The sequence below is a fragment of the Mastigoproctus giganteus genome, chromosome 8 (genome assembly GCF_048544385.1).
Source record: "Mastigoproctus giganteus isolate SK-2022 chromosome 8, ASM4854438v1, whole genome shotgun sequence".
Classification (NCBI taxonomy): Eukaryota; Metazoa; Arthropoda; class Arachnida; order Uropygi; family Thelyphonidae; genus Mastigoproctus; species Mastigoproctus giganteus.
This window is the reverse complement of record NC_143582.1, coordinates 190,040,356-190,059,967: the sequence shown is the minus strand read 5'-3', so window position 1 is coordinate 190,059,967 and position 19,612 is coordinate 190,040,356. Positions and strand designations below refer to the sequence as shown.

Here is a 19,612-nt window from a genome sequence, read left to right as displayed (position 1 = left end):
TCAGATACAGCCCCATAAGGTAAACAAAGAAATCTGTTAAAGCCTATGATGAAATTTTCTCAAATTTTGATGAATTATTACAAAAGTTTAAATTTTTATGCCAGTAAAAGTGCAAGATCCTTTAAGAGATTAAACACTGCAAATTATGTAGTGTTTAATCTCATTAATATATTCATTAATCAATGTATTCAAAAAAATTTATCATTTCTGTTATGTATTATGATTTTATTTAAAGTAAGAAGAGTAAGCTATTACTGTCTGATTAAATATGATGCATTGTTTACAGATAATGCTGGTTTTTAATCATATTAAAAAGACACACACATTCTGTTTCTTCTTATAATAGTGATAAATATTTTTGACCATAGTTTTGCATAGTGATAATCTATCTTTCACAGTACCCAAACAAATACATAAAGAAAAATAAACAAACTCACAGTTGATGATACTGAGGTGACAGCATTTTGAGATGGCAGAAAATGGCTTGGGATTTGATGTGATGGAACAGACTGTGGTTTTTGCTATAGGAATAATTAAAATATTACTTAAGTATATAAAAATTTTAATAGCAATTGTTTTATCATGATTTTTTAAAAATACATAATGTCCTCCTAAAATTAACATGTTCACTGCTTCCTGAATGCAAATACCAGCTTCAGATTTTAATCCACTTGGAGGAAAACCAACCTACTTTTACAACTCTTTTCTTGAAATTTGATGGATGAAAAATCAGATATTTTTGTCAAGCAACCATCATCATAAGCTGATTAATTCAGTCATATTGATGGAAAACCATGTGATTGAGTATTTCTTTCCAGGTTTTCAATCCCAAATAAAAAAAAGTCATTGGAAAAGCCACCATCAAAAGTGTTAAATTTTTGAACAGGTTAAAATTTAAATATCTAGTTTTTTTTTTTTCTTACTTTGATCAAATTATGTATTTCAAAGAAAGTCAATGAAATTTTGCATTATTGCTTGATGATGCAGGTGGTGCTTATTCTTATTTTTTCTCGTTTTCTGCAATCATATATGTTTCAGTCTCATATGATAAGTTTCAGCTTTTACTTTTGCAAACAGCTTGTCAGGTAATTGCTTATTCAACTTTTTTTAAAACTGAAATTAATAAGTTCAGTTCAAATTTTTTAAGAGATAAACAAGGTAAAAGGGAAGAAAACTAATTTACTTTTTGCTTGGCATCTGCTTAGACTTTCTTTATTTTCTTTTATAAGAATATCCACAGATTGAGAAATAAAATGAGTACTTCGTATTTTTTCTGTCATAACTTTACATTTTTTGCCTTTTATGAAGCCTGCTTTGATGATACTAAAGATTTGTTGAAAATAACTACTACTGTATGTTTATTTTTGCATTTTATAAAACTTTTAGAGCTGGGAAACATGGTGGAAGTTCCTACATATCCAACTAGTGGTGGGCATAATCAAGAGATAATAATCAATTCATTTGATTTTGGCAAATCACTATTCATATAATTCAAACATTTAGCAGTTAGTGGATTTACTTTATAAATATCTTACAAATAATTATTCTCTCCCTAAAGGTATTCCAAGTGATTAGCAGTATTTATCACTATCATTTAAGGGATTGTTTTGAATAATTCTGCCCAACTGAATTCAAAATTGGGTTTTAGTAACAAATTTTTAAATACCATATACACAATATTATTAAAGAACTACATCAATAATATATGTTTGGTGTATACAGTTTTTACCAGTGCTGATTCAAAATACAGCAAACCCCCGCTATTTGCGGGGGTTACATTCCTGAGAAATGCCGCGAATACTGAGTTATGGCTCCCATAGTAATAAAGGGGTTCCGCTCCAAAGTATGAAATATATAAGAAAAACTAGTCTAAAATTTTGTCTACGTATGTATTATATGTACCATGACAACGTACATAGTGAAATGCAAGCATATGGCATCGAAATGAAAATAAGAAACAATTTAATATTAAATGTAATATCTGTTAGAAATTTCAAACTTATCCCGCCAGTGCTATCACCAGTTTCGCTAAAGTGTTGATAAAGGAGTTTTGCCTTTTCACGAATGATGAGTGAACTTAACGGAATTTTATTTTGAGTTCGGTCTTCTATCCACAGATTTATAGCCTTTTCCATTTTTTCTAATTTAACATCACGAGTTACAGAGCAAATTTTTGAAGCAATTAGCGCGTTTTCACGGACACTATGGCGGATTTTTTCTTCCGATTTTTTGATTGATCGTACCATTGACTCATTGATTTCACCATTAGAAATTATCTAACGAGTTAATTTTATTCGCTAATGTCATCACCTTCTTTGATCTTTTCACATTTCCCTTGTTATTTGTAGCCATATTTTTGTACGGGTTAGAAAGAACTTGTCCACAATAAAGTCACTTTCTTCCGTTAACACACTCGAAAAAGTCTGTTTTACACTGCATAACGGTAGATTTATCACTTTTGTAAGCATATCAATTTATAAATAAATTTATTTAATTTATAAGCATATAAATTAAATAAATTGATAAATTTATTCAATTTATAAGCATACAAATTAAAAGCAAACGACGAAACCTTCATGACAAGCGCATAACACATACTGAACAAGGATTAGCGAGAAACATCCACGCTCGCGATTTTGTCACCCCTCTCTCCCCACCCACTGAGTGCTGTTTTGACCAGGAAAGATAATTTTAGCCATGCCCACATTTTTTTATGGCGGAAAATGTTCACGGCACTTTAAAATTCACATTTTTTTTAGGTTTCATTTTATATTAAATCAGCAACTGCAAATACAGATACCGTGAATAGCGGGGGTTTACTGTATAGGAGAAAAAAATTTTTTGGTATGCATGGTTCTTAAAAATTTCTACTTTTCAATAGTATTAGTATTAGCAGCGGCAATGATGTAAGAAAGCAAGCTCATACACAGAATTTATTCAAACTATCCACTTCCACAACAACAACTGTTGGAAGCTTGTTTCAGCAATCAACCACCGGTTGGTTGAAGGCAAACTTCTGCACATCTATTCTTCAACCATCCATCCTCAATTTGAATTTATGTACCCACATGTGCACAGTCTGACCAAGAGGAAGAATTCCACCAGCCCCAAGTTTGCTCAAGCCATTCAAAACCTTAAACACCACAATGAGATCGTCTCACAAGTGCCTACTCTCCAGATGCTGCAATTTGCAGAACTGAAGCCTTTCTATGTAAGTGCACAGCTTTTTGTACCCATTCCAGCTTTTTGCACAGCTTTTTGTACCCATGGAAGCCTACGATAGAAAATGAGATCTCCAGATCGCCATACAGTGCTCAAAGTGTGGCCTTACACAATGGGATAATCACCTCCTTATCTGTGCTAGTAAAATTCCTGTACATCAATTCATGTACAAAACTCTATGAGCTGTCCTGGCAGCCTGGATACCACTCACAGAAATTCATATCTGGCTGCACAATTGCCACAAGATCCATTTCATTTCCACTTCCTTGAGTATAGGGGCACACACATGGTACATTGCTCTAGGATTATTGCTACTCCTTGCATTTGTCAATGTTAAACTTCAATTGCCATTTAGCAACTGGACTGGAGCTATAACATGCTTGGAAGAGCAACTTTTCGTCTTCTGCCTGTGGTCCAGAAGTTTTGAAAACAGAATCTAAGGTAGTTTAACCCGGTGCTTTTTGTCACTTACCTCATCTCCGGCGATGGTAGCCTAAATGCCAAATTATTTGAACTGAGATTACCACCAACACCTAATTGCAAGTATGGATCAACAGATACATTGGATCATATGAAAAGGATCATCAGAAAATGAAAAAGACCTGGGAGTAATTGTGCAGTCAGATATGACATTTTCTGAGCAATGCAGACAGGCTACCACAGCAGGTCATGGGGTTTTGTCAATGATATACAGGAATTTTGCTAGTGGAGAAAAGGAGGTGGTTATTCCTTCGTATAAGACAATGGTCAGGGCACACCTTGAGTACTGCGGACAGGTCTGGAGGCTTCATTTTAGGAAGGATGTACATTTTCTTGAGCATGTACAGAGAAGGGCAACAAGATTGGTGAGGGGAAAGAAGGGATCCTCTTACCAAGAGAGGCTTAAATTCTGCAAATTGCAGTGGCTGGAGACTAGGCACCTGGGAGGCGATCTGATTGAGGTGTATAAGGCTTTGAATGGGTTGAGCAAGCTGAATTCTGATGGGATTCTTCCACTTGCTCAGATTACGAACCTAAGGGGGCATAAATTCAAATTAAGAAAGGACAGATGTAGAATAGATGTGCGGAAATTTGCCTTTAGTCAGCGGGTGGTTAATTGCTGGAACAAACTTCAATCAGTCGGGGAAGCTGATAGCTTAAATAAATTCAGGGAGGAACTGAACAAACTTTTAGAGGGAATAGTTGGTTTTTTTTTTTTTTTTTTTTTTGGTAGTTGTTGGCACATCAGCTTCTGTGGCCATAATGCACCTCCCAAGGTTTTTTGCAGTACTTTGATCCAAGCCCAAGGTGGGAATAGAACTCGCGACCTTTGGGTTGCCAAGCAGGCACTTTACCCCCCCGGCTAGCCCTGTAGGCCGGAATAGTTCTGTGAATTTTTGTTTTGGCCAATGCTACATAAGCTCATAAGCATCACATGCCTCTATTAACTATTACTATATCCTTCATGACTGACCATACTACATAGTAGTAGTAGTAGTAGTGGCATGTGATGCAAGACGAAAGTGTATGAGCTTATGCAGCATCAGCCAAAAAAAAAAAATTTTTTTAAAAAATGCATTTAAAAAAAAACATATGCATTAGAACAAGTCTCTAAATCCAAACAGGAATTGTGACAAAAAGGAAAACTTCCTTGCCTTCTCGATTTTGCTAATAAGGCTTTCTGCAGAAGGATCAGCATTCAACTACCAGATTTCACTGACCCCCTCATCATCTGGACTTGACTTTCCACCAGCCAAGACATGCCTACTAGAATGATTTCAAACTCCAGAAACTGACTAACCTGATTTGACTGCTGATCCCATGACTGGGGTAGCATCACTGCAAACCCAGTATTCTGCTGGGTGAGATCTGCTTTTACTTAATGTAGAACTTCTGCTGACTCTGACTATACTACATCCCCTGTGGGATAAACGGATGCCATTGTCCTTCCTGTTCTTTTAACTTTACTTCTTGAATTTCTCACATATTTACCAACTTCCAAGGGGTTTCCTCATTCATCCATCCCCCTTCTTTCTGTTCTCTTTTCATCCTACCCTCTAACCCAAACTTTATTGAAATTTACACGTCTTTTTAATTAATTAATTGGGGGATTTTAATTTCCCGGATATTGACCGGAATTTGTGGGTTGGTCACTCGCACACTAGGAAGGCTTTTGTGGATTTATTGGATGATTGTTTTCTACATCAGCACGTTCGGGAGGCAACTAGAGGGAGTAATACTCTTGATCTGATTATCAGTAGTGATTCTTCATTCATTAAGAATCTGCAGATAAAGGAACCACTGGGTGGCAGTGATCACAGTATGCTCAAGTGGTATTTACTCAAGAGGTAACTACCATCAGGGGTAAAGAGAAAGGTTTTTGCTTTCGTAAAGGTGACTACGGTGGTCTGAGACAGTATTTAAATTCTATACGGTGGGACCAACTGATGATGTTACCAACAGCAAATTCAAAATGGGAAACATTCAAAGAATTAATCTTGGAAGCTACTAGGCTTTACATACCAACTAAGAAATACTGTTCAAGGTTTAGGCTTAAATGGATGTCAGATGAACTAATGAGACATGCGGCAGAGGAAAAAATGCATGAGATACATATAAATTAATGGGTGACATGGAAGCCTATGATAGATATAAGCTGGTCTGTAACCAAGTCACAAAGGAGGTTAGGCAGGCAAAGGCAGATTATGAGAAATCTTTGGCAAAGGATACAAAGAAAAACGGCAAAGAGTTCTTTACCTATGTAAACTCTAGAAGGAAGGAGATGCATCAGATTGGTCCACTGGATATCGATGGTTCAACTGTTGATGATCCTGCTCAGGTGGCTAACAAACTAAATGAGTATTATGCATCTATATTCACACATGAGGAGTTATTCAAGGAGGGGAATGCCAGAGGTGAATTAAACTCTGGCAGTGAGCTAGATGATTTTGTAATAACTGAGCGGAAAATAGAGGAGAAATTGATGAAGATAAACATAAGAAAGGAACCCAGAGTGGATGGGATGTATCCAGTTATATTAAAGGGGTAGCAAACCCTTAATCCTTGGACTCAGGGGAGGTACCCGTGGACTGGAGATGTGCAAATGTGAACCCAATTCACAAAGGAGGATCAAAGGGCGACAAGTAATTATAGACCTGTTAGTTTAACTTCTGTTCTAGCGAAATTAATGGAAGCACTGGTTAAAGAAGCGCTGCAGGATCATCTAGACAAGACTTCAATTATAGCTCTGACACAGCATGGTTTTGTTAAGGGGAAGTCTTGTCTGACGAATTTGATTGGATACTATGATGTGGCCACAAAGGAACTGGATGCAGGGAATAACTTTGGTATCATATATTTGGATCTTAGAAAGGCTTTTGATACCGTTACACATGGAAGACTGCTAGACAAATTGGAGCAGTGTGGAATTGGAGGCAAATTGCTGCTATGGATAAAGGAATGGTTGAGGGGGAGAAGACAGAGTGGTAATCAATGGACACTGCTCATCGTGGACTAATGTTATTAGTGGAGTCCCTCAGGATTCAGTGTTGGGTCCATTGTTGTTTTCTTTATTTATAAATGATATTAATGATGGTATATCTAGCTTAATTTCCACGTTTGCAGATGATACAAAGGTTGGCAGGGTTGTTAAGGACACTACTGACAGTATGATGCTGCACGAGGATCTAGAAAAGTTGAGCAGATGGGCTGAGAGGTGGCAAATGAAGTTTAACATTGACAAATGTAGAGTACTACTTATGGGAAGCAGTAACCCCAGAGTAACGTATCAACTGTGTGGTACTACACTGACAGTGGTAGAGAATGAAAAGGATCTGGGGGTAACTGTGCAAGCAGATATGAAGTTTTCTGAGCAGTGCAGAAGGTCTGCAAGAATAGCTCATGGTGTCTTGTCAATGATATACAGGAATTTTTCTAGCAGGGATAAGGTGATTATCCCCTTGTATAAGGCAATGGTCTGGCCACACCTTGAGTACTGTATGCAGGTCTGGAGGCCTCATTTTAAGAAATATGTAGAGCTGTTGGAACGAGTACTGAGAAGGGCAACAAGATTAGTGAAGAACAAAGGGTTGCTCTTACGAAGAAAGGTTTAAGTTTTGCAGATTACAGTATCTGGAGACTAGGCATCTGTGAGGTGATCTGATTGAGGTGTATAAAATCTTGAATGGTTTGAGCATGCTCAATGCTGATGGGATTCTTCCTTTTGCTCAGAATAATCACCTGAGAGGGCATAAATTCAAATTGAGGAAAGACAGTTGTAGGATAGATGTGCAGAAGTTTGCCTTTAGCCAGCAGGTAGTTGATTGGTGGAACAGACTTCCATCTTTTGTTGTGGAAGTTGATAGCCTAAATAAATTTAAGGCTGAGCTGAAATGAACGGAGGGATGAAATGGGGGCGTTTTTTTTTTTTTCCTGGCTGATGCTGCATAAGTTTGCTGCTTTCTTGCATCGTATGCCTCTACTAATGCTAATGCTAATTAACTGACTATTTCTCTTTAAAGGTAAATATTGCTGTTATGACTCATTTACTATTATTTTTCCACTAACTAACCTGCTTTTCAATATCAGAAACTTTTCCTTTTAGGTGATTCTGCAATACATCTAGTTCCAGCTGTTCCTTCTGAAGTCTCAGGAGTTCTCGCTGCTTCACCAATAGCTGTTTTAATACTTCTGCCTGCTGTTTTTCCTGTGACTTTACTTCTCCTTCATGAGATACATTTCCTACCTGAGATGGCTAAAAGAAAACATACAATGTTTATATGCTTTTCATTCAATGCTGATATTCATTTTTTTTTTTTTTTTTATAACCACATGAATACTGTACATTTGGCAAAATGTTCTTAAGATAGGGAAATATATTTTGTGCTGCTTAGTGCATTATCAGCATTGCTATTAATACAGTAAGACCCCCATATCCACGGGGGATACGTTCCAGACCTAACGTGGATGGCTGAGACTGCGGATATAAGCAAACACCTGCTGACCCCATATGTAATGTGATTTTCTTGTACATACATACATATAAAAAAGTTTAACTGATAAATGAAACACACAGTAAGACTAAGACATTACCAAAATTAAATACGGTAATAATAAAGTACAGCAGACTCTTGATTTACGAGGACACTTCAAGACTCTAAATTAAAAAAAAAAAAATAGAAATCATAAAATTCAAGTAGTAACTAGAATAGGTATAAACAGTTATTTCGCAAGTCATAAATAAGCTACAAGAGCTGGCATTATAAGTTGTCACTGGGAGATTAGTGTACCTATTATCTTGCAACCCCCGCTGCCTTCATACCTACCGCTCAAAACAAAAAAAGTTTAGTTTGTTTTAGTGTGTCACATTGATTGTTGTGTTCCGTCACATCCCAAAAAGAAAAATTTTGTTTTGTTATGTCATATATATTTTTTTTATAGTAAATTTTTTTTTTTTTTTGTTTAGAAATTGCAAAAATGATAGGCAAACGCAAGGGTTGCGCTATCAGATGAAACAAAAATTTTAAATTAATCAAAGGTTTGAAAACAGTGCATCCGTTAAATCTTTAGAGAACCATTATAATGTTGGTGACTAAACCATATGCCACATTGTAAAAAATAAAGGGAAGCTATTCAATTTAAAGCCAACAACGTAAAAAATAAAGGGAAGCATCGTATTGGACATGCGAGTAGTATGTGTTAAGAGTTTTCATTTTTTTCTGTGGTTAACTGAATCAGCAGATACCAAATCAATTAGCGGATACACGAGCACAACTGTATTTACATAAATATTAATTATGCTTGTACAAAGTAGGATCAAAAAAAGTTAGGACTGAAGTTTTATTTAAACAAGCAAAATATTTAAAGATAACTATACTTTGAATTTTTCAAAACAATGACCTCAACTATTTACATATTTTTTTTCCCCATCAGTTATATAAATATGAACAGGGACTTCTTTGAATTTCTTGTAAAGTTCCTTGATTGTATCAGTTGCTACCAATCTATAGAAAATTGTTGTCCCTTTAATTTGGAGGTGGAGAAGGGTTTCCTTAGTTTGTTTGTTTGTTTGGTATTTTTTAGTCTTTTTTTTTTATATGATGATATTCTAAACTGAGAACTTGTCTTCAAATCTTACTTGAGGATCAAACCAAATAATGCTTCTAATGAGAAAGATATGTTTGCCACCTGTAGAAGTGCAAGGTCACTTTCACTTTGTATCATCCTTAATGGCAGGGTATCCATTTAAAAAAAAAATAATAATAATTATGCCATTTGCTGTTGTTGTTATTTGGTTTTTAGGAGCATTAGCAACTAAGGCCATATTGCTCCGGGAATATACGGTGATCATTCCCTGACCTTTCCACATCCTCCATATTTGGTGGTCACGGGCTCGAACCCCGGTTTAATCAAGAAGCGTGTGCTACGCACTGTTGTTCCTGCCCACCTGGCTACGGAGGTGCCAAAAACACTGAGTGATCACTAAATCATGACCACCTCTATGAAAACTGAATGCGACCCATTGACCACGTGAGGTACGAGAGTGTGGAGTTAGTCAACCTACGTAGCATAGATAAGGTGTCAGTGGTTCAGTAAGTAGTAAAATTCCAAGCGTGAGGTAAAAGGAAGGTTTTATCGAACTTTGATAAAGGACAGATTGCGGGTGCTCGACAAGCTGGTGCCTCGATTTACCAAAGGGCTGAACTGGTGAGGGTTCGAGACGCACCATAGTTAAAGTGTACCAGGACTGGTGTAAAAATGGTCAAACAACGACCCGACGGCAAAACTGTGAAGGTCAGCGAAAGGTTGATGTTAGAGGTGAGCGCTGGGTCCGACGACTCATACAGGTGAAACACTGTCAAAGAGTTGACTACCCAATACAACATGGGCTAACACAGAACGATATCTGGCATGGCCATGTGTCGCACACTCGCACATATGGGTTATACCAGCAGACGACCCCTATGGCATCCTCTCCTAACCAAGATTCATTGGTGTAAAGACTTGTCTGGTGCAAAGAGCATGCAGGTTGGATGTTAGAAGAAGTGGAATATTACTTTTTTTTAACATTCTTTCCAATTGAAAGACCATTCCACAAGAGAACAGTGAGTGACAAGGTGTCAGACTGCTGTGAATTAAGTGTAAGTGATATATCAGTCAGTAAGTATATATAAATCTCAGAAGATTCTATGGAGAACTACTAAAGCAATGGTAAGGCTCCAGGAGTAGACTATATATCCTGTTATACTAAAAAGGCTGTGTATGAATGCATAAAGTTGGGGATGTTAATGAGATCATTATTCAACTCTGGGATGATCCCCACTGGATAAGCTTTTGTGGGAATGGGGAGACCCCATTCCCACAAAAGAAGTACAAAAGACATGACCAGCAACTATAGGCCAGTAACTTTGACTTCCACGGCAGGAAAGATCACAGGGTCTGTGGTTAAGGATACAACTCCAAACATCTTGAAGTAATGGACCCTTCATATAAGAGGTTATAGCAGATAGTGAGGATGCATTTAAAATATTATGTTTTGGTCTGGAGGCCACAATTGAAGAAAGACAGAGTTTCTAGAAAGGTTCAAAGAAGGGCAACAAGATAGGTGAGTGGGGTGGCCATAGGAAGAAAACTTAGATGGAACAGATTTAAAGCTTGGCAACCAGCTATCTTAGTGAGGATCTGACAGAGGTATATAAGGCCTTGATGGCAATCCGTAAAAATGAATGGGGAAGGCATATTTTCATTGACAGAGAGGAGCAACATTTCATTGGGGTGTAACAAAAGGCTGGATCTTATGAAGCTTACCTTCAGGCAACATATTATGGACCATTTGGTAGAGTTCAAAGCAGAATTAGATAGCCACTTTTTTTGGTCATTAGGAAGGTATAAGTGATCGAGAATGTTTTCTCTTTTTTTCGGGGGGAAACAGATGCAGAAAAAGTCCATTTCCTTACATTAGAATACTAATAAACTTTACTCAATGATGTTTGTTTAAACCAGGATTAAAGTTAAACTGGTATAGCTGATATACCAAGCACTACCAAGGGAAGCTCAATATAATAGTTAGGATCTCAGAGGCATACTGCTTTGAAAACTGGTGTGAAAATTTCAAAATTATTTTGCAATTAAATTTCATGGTAAAAATTTTTATCATTTTAAAATAAATCTTTAATGCAAACTTAGATGAGAATATCCACCTATCCCTACAAAACCCTGTGGAATGGGAGGGGAATCAAATTCTGGATCCATACATAGCCCTTGCCTCCTGCTCGATGAAAGAGAAGACCAAGCAAAGTCTAGTTGCACTGTCTCATTGAAGTTCATGGAAATCACAAGCAGAGAGAGAGAGAGAGAGACAGACTATCCCATGTGTGTTCTCCCATAATCATTATGTAAGCTAGTCAAGTTACACTCACTCCTCTCCAAGTGATTCATTGTGAGCTATAGTAGTATAAACTATTTAACTGAGTCTAGAAAAACATTCATTTTTTTTTAAAGGAAAAATAATAAAATACCTGATTTGCTCCTAGGAACTTTGGATTAACATGAATGGTATGCTGTGCAGGTTTCTGTGCAGTTACAGGCCAAGCTGGATCCATCTGTTTCACACGAACATCAACAGCATAGAGTTTTTTATTTGGAAAAATATCTGTCCATGTTTGACGTAACTTGTATAAAAGCATCCTAGTCCTTTCATCAACCTAAATAGTGACATTTAATTAAGATAGGTTATTCACAACATATTTGTAAATAAATATGCTCATTCCATTTCCAGCTTTCTTTCTCAAAGCCAGTGAGATTTAATTAAGATGTTATTCAGAATACATTTAAGTGAAGATGCTCATTCCATCCCTGCTTTCTTTTTCAAAGGCAAATTTAAATACTTAGATAAATTCTGCAGGCCCAGGTGAAGTAAGATTTAATTTTTTTTTATATATACTTTTTAAAGAACAATTGAGTCAATGAAATTGCATTGGATATGTGCCATTTAATTAAAAATGAAAACATACACAAACTAATCACACGAAAACAGCTAAGATGTGCACATGTTGTTGCAATAATTTCCGTATTTAACCTAGAATAAATATATAATTATCTGTGTACAAAATTACATGCCACTTCAACTTGTATAAAGTTAAAGCTACTGAAATGAAATATAGGGGGGGAGAGAGAGAGAGAGAATGTGCATGCACATTATCCTAAGTAAATGAATAGATAATGCTGTACAATTAAAGGATTTATGGCTGAAAAGGCAGCTAGTACTTCTGAATGTACATTAATTTGTTAATGCTCTACATAATCTTCAAAAACAGGCAGATCATTCTATTTAACTGCATAGACATTAAATAGTGAATAGGAAGGACAACAAAAATGCAGAAATAAAAAATGAAAAATAAAAATTAAATTAAAAAATATTAATAATATTTATTTTAAACTTCTCAACAAACAGAATGTTAATTCATTTTCTGACTTCTTCAAACCAAATTTTCAGTAGTTTCTCCACAGAGTATGTGACAGCCACAGGTTCTAATCCAACTACGAAAGTATTATTTCATTATGTTAATTAGTAACATAAAGAAATAGGAATACAACAAAGAATATAAAAATAACCAAATTCATATAAATTAAACTTGCAGCAAGAATCATGTAATTCTCAAAGTTTAAAATTACTTTGATGTAGCATAACAGTTACATAATACTCTAATCCTAACAAATGAAGTGATTATGGTTTCATTTAATGAAATAACTAAGAATGGTATTCTATAAAATATATAAGATACAGAATAAATCACTTTACTAAAAGAAAATTAACACAATGTGTATATGGAAAAAAAAAAAAAAATCTTTATTCAAAGTTTAGAACAAGAGGCTGATGTACAAAGTATCCTCCAATCTCACGGAAGACAAAAAATGCCTCCTTCAATCACAAAATGACAAACAGCAGAGCAAAAGGTGTTCATGTGTAGTTTCTGAAATTCTGTGCAGATCAGGGTCTTAATATACTCCACATGTCTTTGCATACATTGAATCTTTTTTGCTCACACAATAACATAATCACAAGGAGTCAAGTCTAGCAACCCGGTTGCAATTCAACTGTCTTACCCATACAGACAATAATTACATTCAAAATTATATTGACGATCATCAACGATTTATTTTGATGATCATCATGATGATGGCCCACCATCAATCATGATAGCAGGATGATGGTAGGCCATCATCCTGCTACCATGTGCAGTGTCTAAAATTCAGATTATTTATCAGTTAAGATATGGAGATTAAATGTTAATTTGTGTATATTAATATTTTATACTTTATATTGCATTATGAATAACATCATTTATAAGAAAATAGTACTTTTTTTTTTCTTTTTTTTTTAAGGAATTAAAAGACAGAACAGGATCCAGTCAGAAAGTAGATATATGTGGATCCTAGTAAGTAATAACATTTAATAAAAGACACTCTGCTATGTGAAAAACAGAATTTAATTAGTTAACTGGCAAGTTAAACTTAGCCACATTTTGGATATCTATATTGAAATCTGCCTTTGAGAGTCTGGATTTTGGATTTAGAAGCTTACTAGATCAGATGTTTTGTTGCAGCTTAACTGCTGCAACGAGGAACATTAGAGCTAGTTTTCTCAGCATAGTACCGTTAGGTTCTCACTTATGATCTACTGATCCTCTAAAAAATCCATGTCAAAGATGTATTTCAATATAGAAATCCAAAATATGACCAGGTTTTTTTAGTTTTTGGGACTATTTTGGTTGAATTTTATCAGTTTATCCTTTTAAACTTTTAACTTTTATTAAATATTACTTAAGTGGTGTACAGCCCTTGCAAACTTCTCTGCCTTTGTAGCCTACAGTATAAACAGAAATTTTATTTATATTTTTTTGGGTGGGAGGATCTGTCACTATATAACACACTCTCTCCCCGTTGATACTCTTCACCATATAATCCATTATATCTACCGAAAACGGAAATTCTACTGTATTTTCCACAATTTATGTCTGGCAGTCAGACAGAAATTTTGAAACATTAACAGTAAACTTTAATGCAGAAAAAATGAGCACTGTCCTCAATTCTATGCCTCACCGATCTTAAATAATTTAAAATACTGCTCACTTTAAAAGCTCCTTTCAAATAAGCAATATCTCAACTTATGCTCTGAAGTCGTATTATCATATGAAATTGTAGTGAAGGGGGGAACCATAAAAACACACTACAAGAATATGAAACCATTATGGAAAAAAAAAAGAGAGTAATATAATAATAAAATAAAAGGAAATAGACAACCTATGCATTTCATCCCATAGGTAACTATTCAGCTGACCTTTGAACTTCCCCAAACTGTCAGCCTCTGCAACCCATGTAGGCAACTAATTCCAGTAATTTATAATTCACTGCCTAAAATAAAACTTCTACAATCCAATATAAACATCTCCTCTTAACTTGAATTTATGGCCGCTAGTTCTAGAATCATTTATAACCATGAAAATTTCGTCCTCATTCATTTTACTTTTACCTCTCAGAGTCTTAAACACATCAATCAAGTCTTCTCTAAGTCTCCTCCTCAAAGCCTTTCCTCATATGGATGCCCTTTTGTCAATCTCACCAGGCGAGTTATCTGTCTTTGCACCCTTTCAAGAAGCTTTCATACTATTGAAGTCCCAATATGCTGAGGAACACCTGAATATGAACAGTTAAATGCTAATACATATAGTTGCTAATGCTCTAAAATAAGGATTAAAAAAATGCTATTCACACTATAAACACACTTCAATTTATATTGGAACCACTGTAACTGATTAAGACTGCATGCCACAAGTGCTTCGCATACCACCAGGAGCTGGATTTAAAATTATTGTGGCCCTAAGTTATAACATGTATGAGGCCCTTATCTCTTACAGTTCACCTGTGAATATTAAAAAAGGATTTTTTAAGATGGAGTGTGTTGTTTAGCTTATATGTAAATCTGGCCCTGCACACCACAAGCATTCTCTCAACGTCACATACTATAATGCTACAGCATGACTTGAGATTTATACTGTGAAAGGGCATCAGTATTAGTCTGGTCCCTATCATTGCAAACCGTTGGCACAGTACCAACTTCACAGTATGATACACAGAAATAGCTGGGCTTTTATAGTATTAATATCATACCAACCTTAATAATTGACATCTGAACTTCTATTTTAAAAAAAGTTGAAGGAGGGAAAAAAAAAAAAAAAAAAAAAACACAGACATATGATGAAGAATACTTGTAAAAACACAAATTTACAGTGGTAGGTGACTTTCATCAACGGGTGAAATACCACCACTTTGCTTATTGGAGGCTTGAAGTGGTGAAACCCATGTTTAGTCTCTAGAGCAAAGTTTTCGGCATCCCCCCCCCCATACTTCTCCTTCAAACCCATGTAGGGTACTAAGTACTATAGGTTTTGATACCTTTCGTGTTTGGCGTTTTCATAAAAAAAAAAAAAAAAAACACCATTTCTGCATACAGTTGCTAATCCTTGAAATATTATACTCAACAACAAAATGTATATTGGAGCTACTGTATTGAGTAATGCTGCATGCCATAGGCAAGTGCCTCATGTACTGTAAGTTGTTGTTGTTGTTACATACCACAATAATGCAACTTGGCCTCACATTTACACTGTGGCAGGGCAAAGTCAGAGCCAAGCTCCCTACTGCAAACAGTTGATACAGTGCCAAGTGTGGCACACAAAAATATATTAGTTTTTATGATAATAGTTTTTATGTATCCACTCAACTTTAATTATTGAGTCTTGAACACTCAACCTACCAATTATGGGTTAAATTAGTTAATATTTAATATTAACTGTCTTCATCATTCATTTGACTCAAATAAAATAACAAAGAAATCATGGAAAGGACTTTGCTGCAATATCTTATGCAGCATTTCCTACAAAAATGCAATAGCATAATGTTTATTTTTGAATACATTTTTACCTTCAGCGGTTCCTACAAGAAAAATATCTGGAAACCTGAGTTTATAAAGGCTATGAGTCTTCCAGAATTAAGTGTCAAATGCCAGTCTAACTTTATATGATAAGGAAAATTATAGAGGCAATGATCTAGAGTGTAATACTAGGCCATTTAGATAAAAATGGAATTCTGAAGGAAGCAGCACTGTTTTGCAAAGGGGAAAAATCACATTTAGCTATTTTGATAGTCACTCATGAGCAGATTGTAGGAAATATTTCAGTGTTTATTTAAATTTTAACAAAGCATTTGAAAGTCCACGAATGAGGGATTACCGTATAAAATGGAACATGTTTGGATCATAGGCAGAGGATTGTGATTAATGGTTACTCTTCAAACTGGATTAATGTAAAGAGCGGGGTCCACCAAGGATCGGAACTACCTTATGAGACTGGCATATGAAGAAAGACTTGGAATGTGCAGACTACTAAGCTTGGTAACCAGGCAACTTAGGCTCTAAGAGGGGAAAATAAAATTTTTAATTTTATAAATTATACAAGAAATACGGACCATAAATTCAAATTATGGAAGAGGTTTTGATTGGATTGTAGGAAGTTCTTTTTTTAGTCAGCATTCTGTTAATTACTGGAATAAGTTGCTTCCTCCATAGGTGATCAAGGCTGACAAAGCTTGAAGAAGTTCAAAGATGAGCTATATGTGGAGGGAATCACAAGGTAGTTTTATGTTAATTTAGTTTGTTGATGGTGCTAAAAAAGCCTGGGAATTCTTTGCACTATATGGCTAATATATGTATGCAACAATTAGGCTATGTTTAAAGAAACTATACGCATTGTCTATTTATCTGTGTGATCTCTTTTTAATTATTTTCTGCAGGTGAAGACAGGGGTGTAAGCTAGTATCTGAATTACAGAACAATACAGCTAAACATCCCAATCCACCAGTAACAGAATCAGGTGACAAGTTATTCATTTGTGTGCAAGCTTAAAAAGATTCTAGGTAGCACAAACACAGTATGCAATTCCTGACTAGCATTATTGAATGTAAAGAAATACTAACTTTTAAGATATCCCTAACTAAAATATTTTTTCTATATTATTTCTACACAGAGTTCTTAATTCCTAATAACATGACATATAGAGCTTATGTAAGCATTAATTCTTTCACACTGTGAAAGAATTAATACTCCCATTTTAATTTATGTATAACATACAAAATTACAACCAAGGTGCTGTTTTGCTTCTCTGTCAAAAGTTTTCATATCTTACAAGCTGTCACAACTAACATCTGTCTTGAGATGCAGAAATCACTAAGTAGTAAAACAGACTAAAATCCACTGGATAATTAATTTTTACAAATAAATAAATTTTTGTTACACTCTGGATGGTCGAGGCCAGAAGAATTTCCAATTTCATTGTAACTGTTTTATTGCAGCTGACAAAGCAGTGAAGTAGCTAACAATGGCCAGTGCACTTTTTTGTGGCAGTGTACACTTGATTTTGTAATGTGCAAATTTCCTTCCACATACATTACACCAGGACCACAGCAACCCAGTCTGAAGAGCCCTTGAATAGTGATGATTATTCAAAGGTCCTTCAGATAGAATACCATGGGAAATATTCACATGACATAAGCTGAACCTAAAACTTGTAAACAATAAAAATCACAAAAGTATCAACACAAACATGAGGCACAAAAAGATGATCCAATAAACCATCAAGCTGCAAAATGTCCCTATTTATTTCTCCTCCTGTGAAAGACAGCTGCTTACTATCATATTAACTGAAAACTAGTTCCACATACAGAACAGCCTGCTGTAAGCTGTAATTTTACTTCCATTAAGTTAAGAAATGCAATTTATATGATGTGTTCTCCAAAATAAAGAGAGCAATAATTGCAACTACACTGTCACAAAAGTTTACAGGTAAAAACTGATACTTATTTCCACTCTTTTCACTTATAAAGCTCAATTAAATTCATAAACAGTGTGCGTTAACCAGATAAAATATTCTAGGTTGATGCAGTTATCATGTAAATTTTAGTAACTGTAAAATTACTCTTACTCTATTCCACAAAAACAACAGCAAAATAAAGTTCAATTAAATTCATAAACAGTGTGCATTAACCAGATAAAATATTCTAGGTTGATGCAGTTATGTTGTGAAAGGGCTGTACTTAACTCATTAAGTTAATATTCTATAATATAATAAATTCTATAAATAGTAAGATTTAATAATTATAAAGACACATTCATACAGTAGGGCTAAGTTATTTTATGTGAGTAAAATACTAATAAGTTGTTTCTTAACTATAAACCTGCAATTTATTACAAAAGAATGAACTGTGAACTTTATAATAAAACAGCTTCTTTATGAACTTGTCATACAATATTTACAACAACAATGGCTGACTGATTTTGACCTCTACTTTTCTGTTCATCTGCTGTCATTTTCACAAGCAATGAGAAGAACACTGGTAGCTACTTGATATTTTTTAATTTTGAAGAAAGCACAAACAATCTGAAACAAAATTTCAAATAGCAACACAATTGGAAGTATAGCCATGATCACTATTTTGACTGGAAAATGTGGATTATGCATGCCAACTACCACTAATTATTTAATTGAAACTTAATATTTCTGAAGTGACATCTACACTCATCATTAATACAAGATACCCACAAACCCAAGCAGTGGTGTGATGTGTGAAATGCACAATGGTGCTAGTGTGTTAAACTGAGGGGGAAAAAATACAACCAGTCAGATGCTTTTACGATAGCTGATTTAAATAATAACAACCACAGTTAAAATTAAAAAAATAAATGAATATCATATTCTGAGTCTTTTAACTCTCTTTGGCTTATATGGCCAATGGGAGATGAGGATACAGCGACATAAGTAGGTCAGGGCAACATTTTCCTGCTTGCCACGTAGGATTTAAAAAAAAATTATATAACATACTATGAAATCTCACTTTAACAGAGTACAGGGAAGAAGTGGTAACATAATTATCTATTTTACTGCAATTTAATAGTTGAATGAAGTACAGGAGTTTGAAATGCTGCTGCATTACACAATAGTAGTGAAGCTATGATTACAATTCAATCAGCCTGAAGAGCTCTCAGATACCTTACTGAAATGTGACCCCCCCCTCCTACTGATGTGTGACATGCTTGGCAGGCTGATAAAAATGGTGAAGTAAAATTCTGAGTTCCTGAGAGTGAAAATATTTTAGCCAATTGTAAATGCCATCAGTCAGAGGCAGTTATACTATCTCTTCCAAACAGTCAAAAACCTGTTCAGAGGCTGCTGTATGTCATTCCAAAGATTCTTTAAATTGAGGTTCATTAAAGCAAAGGCTTACTCTCTTCCATGCATGTTTTAAGATCTAGAATACTGAAAAATAAATACAGCATGATGTGCATTTTTCAATATTTCAT

The 19,612-nt window shown here is 35.1% G+C and overlaps 1 protein-coding gene across 1 annotated transcript in view; it reads right to left on the bottom strand.

Annotated features, from left to right (window-relative positions):
* LOC150082099 (uncharacterized) overlaps window positions 1-19,612 on the bottom strand; it is a 365,646-nt gene that overhangs the window by 206,546 nt on the left and 139,488 nt on the right. The window contains exons 3-5 of the mRNA XM_090379102.1: window positions 11,718-11,903; window positions 7,772-7,954; window positions 438-521 (exon numbers count right to left, since the gene is read on the bottom strand). Coding sequence (XP_090235228.1) covers window positions 438-521; window positions 7,772-7,954; window positions 11,718-11,903 — 453 coding nt within the window. The remainder of the gene's footprint in view (window positions 1-437; window positions 522-7,771; window positions 7,955-11,717; window positions 11,904-19,612) is intronic.